The 8,547-nt window shown below is 25.9% G+C and overlaps 1 protein-coding gene across 2 annotated transcripts in view; it reads left to right on the forward strand.

Moving 5' to 3' along the window:
- The window catches only part of LOC124818502 (uridine-cytidine kinase 2), a 28,664-nt gene extending 23,077 nt beyond the window's left edge, over window positions 1–5,587 (forward strand). For both annotated transcript variants that reach the window (XM_065795565.1, XM_065795566.1), the window contains exon 2: window positions 4,505–5,587. In XM_065795565.1, coding sequence (XP_065651637.1) covers window positions 4,509–5,234 — 726 coding nt within the window. In that variant the 5' untranslated portion in view covers window positions 4,505–4,508 and the 3' untranslated portion in view covers window positions 5,235–5,587. The remainder of the gene's footprint in view (window positions 1–4,504) is intronic.
- Window positions 5,588–8,547: the final 2,960 nt, after the last annotated feature.

The raw sequence follows: 8,547 nt of genomic DNA on the forward strand, positions 1-8,547 counted from the left end.
ACACTTCACCTTAAATAAAAATGTTAAACGCATCCATTAAAAAAATAGAACTTGTAAGCATATACAGGTAGAAAAATAAAACAAATAGGGTAGATTAGGGTAACATGAGCACCTTGGTTATTATGAGCATACCCAAAAACTTCTAAGATGTAAGCAGTGAAGCTAAAGTTGCTTTATAATTTTTGAATCAACTTTATATGGAACTGTGACAACAATATGGTATAATTTGTGTCAAATTATATGTAGTACATAGCAGCTCTCGTCTAATTAAAACGCTATTCAATTTTTTGTTAAAATATTATCATTACGCATTACGCAAAATATCCTAATTTGTTATTAAACATTTAGTTTTATATTAAACATTTAGTTTTGACTTTATTTAAAAAACAAAAACATTTTTGTGTAATACGAATGTGCTCAAATTACCCAGTGTTTTTAATTAAAATTACCTAGTTTAAAGTCCTAAAATTGCATTGGTTTTGATTGCTTTTTGAATAAAAGCAAAGCATAGCAAAAATTTTTAATATTTTAACAATACAAAATATCTTAAAGTTAAATTCAAAATTTTTTATCCTTTTCAAGGTTTGAGTTAATAAAATTGAAAAAATAACAGACTATCTTATTGATTTTTTTGTTGTTGTTGTTACATAAAACAAAGTAGTTTTGTTTCAATAAAAAATGGCTTTTTTAATGATTTGTATAATAAATTTTGTTAATAACAATTCATTATATTCCACAAATTAGTTCAAATTGTTATGTTGTTATTTTTTATACTTAATAAATATTATTTTTTAAACTTAATTTAAAGTGCTCATATTGCCAAGTGGTCTGGGTAATATGAGCACTTAGGCTACTTTTTTAAAACCTCTGTGTTTTTAAAAAAAATATTTTGGGTGTCTGAATATCTAAGTAGATCATAAGTAGTGACCCCTAAAAATTGTTTATTTAAAAAATTTTGGATTAAGCATAATTAATTTAGAAAAAATTCCAATTTTGGCTTAAGGTGCTCATAATACCCTATTCTACCCTAACAGTTAAATAAAATGTTATAATGGCAAAAATGGTATTTCACTCATATGTCAGAAAAGTTTTAAATCTTACCAGAACAGAAAAATGTGAATGAGGCATTGTAGGATGGCACCCCATTTCATAGGCAATTTTTACCAGATTGCGGTAGCAATTTATCTTGAGTATTTCTTTCTGTGACGATGGATTTAAGTAAAAGCTTTTTGACAAATTCTTAAAATCCACCTGTTAATATATATAAAAATGATTTTTAAACAGAGTTCAACCTCTATCAATTTGATTACCAAATATTATCAATTTATTTTATTTTTTTGCTTGCGAAGACATTTTTTCATGGTACAAAAAAATTAGCGTGAAGCGAATCTTTTTTTATTGATAAAACGCTCATTTCTACTTCACTTAAAATATTTTTTAAGTGCTTACTCCATCATCAACAATAAGGAATATGGGGGTAATACGATTACTAGTTATGTTTTCTAATTACTTCAATATATAACAGCTGGAACAATTTATAATCAAATAGTTTTTTAAGTTACTAAAAGTAAAAAACTATTTATTAAGTTACGTTAGTAAGTTACTTGAACATATAAATTTCGAATTTCGAATCTTTTCATTTCTATATATTGTAAAAATTGCCAAGTTTGGTAACCTAACTTTTAAACATTTTTATTTCTGGCATAAAGAAGTATTTTTTAATATCCACACCCTGAAATATAAAAATAGTTGTAGCATTTATTTAATTTGTAAGAATTAAATAATTAGAAAAATAAATAAAAAATAGCATTTAACATTTTATATAGAACCAGTACATCTAGTTTGATAGAAAATTCAATTCCATCTTATAAGTTTGGTCTAAGGAGTGGCAAATATTCGTTAAAATAGCCTAAATTTGTTTTTCAATTAAATTCGGGTCTTAAAAAAATGACTTCTTCTGCCCTTAGAAAAGTTACATTATGCAATTGTTATTGTTAAAAACAAATTTTTTTTTCCAAAAAACATTTTGCCTGCATTTTATTATTTAAAACTTATTAACACACAAATTATCTTTTCTTATTAACACACAAATTTTCAAAATTACTTAAAAATTATTTACACACAATTTTTCAATAAAATAAAACAATTTAAAATAAACTAAAAACATTTTTTTTTAATGTCATTTTTGTCAATTAGTAACGTGTTACTAAGCGATGAAAAGTACCATCTACAAAGACTATAGTAACTGTACATAATTAACGAGTGTGTGAAACATTTTAAAATTAAAGTATTATTTAAAAAAAAAGAAATAACAGTTAATAATCAAAAATAAAGTTCAGAAGCAAATAAAAAAATTAAACAAACAAATTGTATCAAAAGGTCGCAAATAAACAATATCTTTTTTTATGGATTCATATTCACTAAGTTACAACAAATATTATTAAAAAAAAATTGTAAAAATTAAATTACTTTTAATTTTTACAATTTTTTAAGGGGTGCCAAATGAAAAGAAGCTACCTTAAAAAAAAAAATCCTTCATCTATAATATAGAAAAATTTTAATAAATAAGAGCGCCAATCAGGGTTGCTGTCCCAGAGCATGACCGCTCTTGGCGGCCTGCTATTAACTTATTTGCTTTTAAATTGAAATGGCTTGAAAATAGAAGTTATTAAAATAAAACATCAACAATTTAAATTAAACCCTTACATTTTTTGCTCCTTCTTTATTATTGTCAAAATCTTCATTTTCCAATTGTATAGCATATTGGTGAGTCCTACTTGATATATGTCTACAAGTGCTATCTTTTTTAATATTACTTGTACCATTTATAAATCATAAGGCAGAAATATTTATTTTGCCCTTAAATTGTAAGGCAGCTGCTCTTACTGCTCCATTAGTTCCTAATAAAATAGTACTTCGATAAAGAGCACACAATTTACATATGATTTTAACTACATAAGTAGTTTCTTTTTCTGTAATGGTTTCAATTTGAAAATCCTTGACAAACTCCCATCTATTAAAAGTCTTCAAAGTAACTCTCTTACTTTTCAAAGTACTATCCATATTTTAATTTTAAAAATTTGGTAAAGAATAGGAAAAGTAAACTTTTTATATATCCTAGTTTGTCTTCATTTATATAGAAATATAAATAGTCATTAGTGAATAATAACAACTGTCATTAAAATGTGCCTTGTTATAAGTTTCATGGAGTCTGCGATGTGTGCCTTCATTAGAAAATTTCCTTATTGATGCATTAAAAGTGCTAAGTGGAAATTATAGCCTATTCTTGATTTATCTAAATTTAAGTTTTCTTAACAATTTTATTGCCTCGTTCGTAGAAGACATCGTCATCATCAACAGCGTGTCAATTAAATGTTGCGAATAATTGTCTACATCCTTTCTTTCCAAAAATAAAAATAAAAAAAAATGCATTTTCCAAAAATTTAATAATATTTGAGGTAATACAAAACTTTAATAGTAAATATATCTTCTACTAAAAAATAAAACTAGTAAAGTTCGGTTTGTGTGCTAACTTAATTGGAAAGTCTGAATATTACACATATGTTTAACATATTAAAATTTAAAAGAATAATTTAAATAACTTTTTAATCAATTTTTTTTTAAGCTTTAAGGATTTTTCTGTTCACTTTTTGAATAGCGCATAAACTGTTAATTATGTAAAGCTGCTGTTAAAAATAAATACATTTTGAATAAATAAATATTTTTTATAAAGTATGATATTGGAAGACCTTATTTTTATTATATATTTTGTATTGGTTTGCTTCAAGCGTGTTTGCGTTCAATATTTGCGCTTTTCAAGCCAAACAATCGATCATTACCATAAAACAAAATAAAAATAAAAATAACATAAACAGCGTTAATATAAAATATAACTTTTTTGTTTTTTGTTATTCACTTGTTTTTACTGTTCAATAGAGGTTTAAGGAATTTCTTTTTATTGCTATAAAAACTTGTATTAATAAATATACTTTGGCTTGCTAAATAAAAAAATGATACATAAAAAAATTTATTGCAACATTTAATTATAAATATTTCTTTTATGGTTTTCTTTTAAGTTTCATTTAGTAACTTTGTATACAAAGCAAGAATTGAATAAACTTGTTTTTTGTTACTAATAACAATAAACAATTTTATTAATGATTTTTTATAAAATTTGTCATGTATGTGTGTGTGTGTGTGTGTGTGTGTGTGTGTGTGTGTGTGTGTGTGTGTTCATATATATATATATATATATATTTATTCATATATATGTATATATATATATATTTATTCATATATATATATATATATATATATATATATATATATATATATATATATATATATATATATATATATATATATATATATATATATATATATGTAAAAGTATTAAAAAGTAGTTAACTTTTTCCCCTAATAATAAGGTTTAAAAAGATAAATTCTAGTTAATTCTAGTTGCTTAATACCATTTAAAAATAATTAATAGAAAGTATTTTTTTAGATGCATGATGTCATTTAAAAATGCAGCACCGTTTTTTATTGGCGTTGCTGGTGGTACATGTTGTGGTAAGACTGAAGTTTGCAAGAAAATATGTGAAGAAATTGAGGAAAACATGAACAGCAGTGGAAGGCAGCGCATTATAATGCTTCGACACAAGAATTTTTATTGCAATTTGAATGATGAGCAAAAAGCTCTGGCTTCATTAGGAAAATTTAATTTTGATCATCCATCAGCCTTTGATGATGAATTAGCTTTAGCTACCATAAAAACGCTAAAAGAAGGAAAGCCTGTCAGTATTCCAAAGTATGACTTTGTAACTTATTCTCGACTTGATACAGGCGAGATAATATACCCTGCAGATGTTATATTGTTTGAAGGAATACTTGTACTTTACAACAAAGAAATTCGTGATAATCTTGATATGAAAATTTTTATTGACACTGATTGTGATACCAGGTTAGCTCGAAGAGTACTACGAGACACAATAGAGCATAAGCGTGATATTGATAGTGTTTTGAGCCATTACACTTCATTTGTAAAACGATCATTTGAAGACTTTACACTTCCGACTAAAAAGTATGCAGATGTTATTATTCCTCGTGGTGTGAATAACATTGTTGCCATTGATTTAATTGTTGAACACATCCGAGACATTCTCAAAGTTGGTCACAATCAAGATTCGCATCGTATTAGGAAGCAGTCGGAAAACTCTGGATCACGGTTACATTAATTGATATAAACATTTCAACATCCATTTTTTTGTTTTATTTTATCATTACCATAATTTAATTGCATATCACTGGTTTTGCGGTTCAAGGGTCACTTTTTGACACTTTTATTTTGCCATTATTAATACCATTATTAATACCATTAATACTAATTTTATAACAATTATGAAATTTTGCTAAAATATTTTTAACTATGTTTAAAATTGATAAATATTTTTTATTCCATAAATAAAGTATTAAATTTCTATTTTATTTTATTTTAAGCATGCTTTGTTTTATATATTTTATCATAACATTATGCTGCCATATTACTGAAATATGTACAATACACAATTTAATACTCGTAAACAGTTTATAGGATTGTTGTTCTTTGTAGAAGATGAAGTATTGTTTTAATTATATTTTTAAAAAGTTTAAATTAAAATTAAAATAAAAAAAGTAATAAAATAATAAAGTAAGAAAGTAGTATTCAAATTATTTAATAATACAAAATATAATACAAAAATGTAAACGTATGTTTATTATGTTTTAACATTTTAGTATTTTATAAATATTTTGTAGCATTGTAAATTTAGTCTAAATAAGTCAAATATTTTCTTTGCCTAATCCAAATAAATTTTTCTTTTTAAATAATACAAATTCTAAATGTTATATATTTTTATTGGTTCTTTTTTACATAAATTGACCATAAGGGTCAACATTTAAAATTTTGTCACTAAGTTTCAAAATGCCGACTTAAATACAGACAGTTATTTTAGGAAATGAAGGAAAACCAATAAAAAAGATATATATATATATTTTTTTTTTGCTGTAATAAAAGCCCTTCATACCTAAATAGTACCTGTGCAAACCCTAACAAACCCTATAAGTTATATTATATTTGTATAGTTGTATTATATGTTCTAGTATAAGGATATAGTATATGTGTATATAAGTATATGTGTATATAAGTATATAAGTATATAGTATATAGTATATAGTATATAGTATATAGTATATAGTATATAGTATATATATATATATATATATATATATATATATATATATATATATATATATATATATATATATATATATATATATATATATATATATATATATATATATATATTAGTAGTAGAAAATCACTTAACAAAATTTTTTTCCATTTAACACTGTGTTTCATCAACAAAGATTCATCAGAAATGCATTTCTGATGAATCTTTGTTAATGAAACACAGTGTTAAATGGAAAAAATTTTTGTTAAGTGATTTTCTACTACTAATATAATTGCTCTGTTCTTTTAAGAACATTGAGCACTCTATTGTGTAGAATACTTTTTAAAGTTGTTTAAATATATATATATATATATATATATATATATATATATATATATATATATATATATATATATATATATATTTATATATATATATATGTATATATATACTATATATATATAAATATATATATATATATATGTATATATATATATATATACATATATACATATATATATATATATATAAATATATATATATATGTATATATATATATATATATACATATATATATATATACATATATACATATATATATACATATACATATATACATATATATGTATTTTAGGGTTGCCCACTATGCAAATTTTTTTTCCAAAACACCGCGATTGAAAATTTTCCCATTCTACTATTAGGATACTAAGTAAAAATATTTTTTACAAAATTTTGATAACTATTCTAGAGCCCCCTCAATGCCCCCAAAGACAAGCCATATATGCGTGTTTTTAACAGTAGGGAAATTGCATGCATTTATTACAAATTTGGTTAATAACATATTACAACTTATAGATATTGACACGATTTATTATTTTATAACTGTTATGATAATTTATAGCAATATAATGCTAAATATTGTTTATTACAGTGAAATAAATTTAAAATAATTATGCTGACAAGAAGCGGCAAAGTTTTAGAAACAGAGTGCAAGTCAACATCTTTGCCCACTAGTTTAAGTCAGTATTCAGATACTTCCAACTTGACTTCGCCTCCATCATCCATCATGAACTTTTGGCTAATTGGATACCTATCACCATCAATTACAAGTTCCAAGCTGCCTGATTGCCGACAAGTTTTAAAAATTTTTCTTTTCCTACGACACAATGAAGAAAATGTTCGAAACTATATAACAAATCAAGAAATTAGACGTTAAATGTGGTTACTTTTTGGAACATGGCACGCATCAAAACAAAAACAAGACAAAATTGTCTGTTGGATGTTATGGCACTTTAGAATGAGTGGCACGGCTTGTCTAAGAACAAGAATCGTGAAGGTGATCTGGGTGGGAAACATGGCAACTTCTTGGCCAAGTTGGATTGCCTTTTTGATATCGGGTGACCTGATGCCATTGAGGAAATCACAAAATCCAGACAAATTCTGTTGTCACAAAAGAAAGGTGATGATATTGCTTCCTATTTAGATCAAAAAAGAGACAGATAGACAGCTATGGATGGTCATGATAAAATTTTTGAGATCAAGGCTCAATTGCAAGCAGTAAGATATAATGGGAAATTGATACTAAGTGATAAAGAAAAAGAAAGAGTAGAACATGAAGGCAGACTAGATGATCAGGATAATGAAGACATGGAAGTCAACGATGAAGAACAAAATAGTGATCAGGATATTGCAATTGCTGTTACGGAAGTAGATGCAGGTATGAGGTGGGACTTAAGTTATGAATCTCCATTGGATAGGCAATCTGAATTTGTTATTCTTCACATACCCAAAAGAATTATGCAATGTGAAGAAATTACATCAGCAGTCGACAGGCTGAGGCTGTCCGATAGTCAAACAACTATGATTGTTTCTGTGGTGGTTATAGCAGCTGGTGGAAACTTGGGCAATTTTGATATCTCCTGATCGAAATTTCGTCGAAGCAGAATGTTAAATCAACAGAAAATTGCTGAGAATGTTATAGATAGCATCAGACTTAACCCTCCTCAATTGGTGCCCTTCACTGGGATAGAAAACTGTTGAAAGACATAGTAGGTGAGCAACATGAACAGTTAGCAGTGCTCGTGTCTGGAGCTCCGGAATATAGTGAGGGAAAATTGCTGGGAGTTCCTGTTCAAAAGGAAAAACTCAAGCCAATGCAACATTTGATCTCCAAGAAGCTTGGGATCTCAGCGACAATGTTGTGGCATTAGTAGTTGATACCACAGCCAGTAACAGTGGCATCCACAATGGCGCTAAATTGATCGAAGAAAGTTTATGTAGAAAACTTCTTTACCTTGCTTGTCAACACCATATCTTGGAAATTTTCGTTGGAGCAGTT

The sequence above is a fragment of the Hydra vulgaris genome, chromosome 04 (assembly GCF_038396675.1).
Source record: "Hydra vulgaris chromosome 04, alternate assembly HydraT2T_AEP".
In the NCBI taxonomy this organism is placed as follows: Eukaryota; Metazoa; Cnidaria; class Hydrozoa; order Anthoathecata; family Hydridae; genus Hydra; species Hydra vulgaris.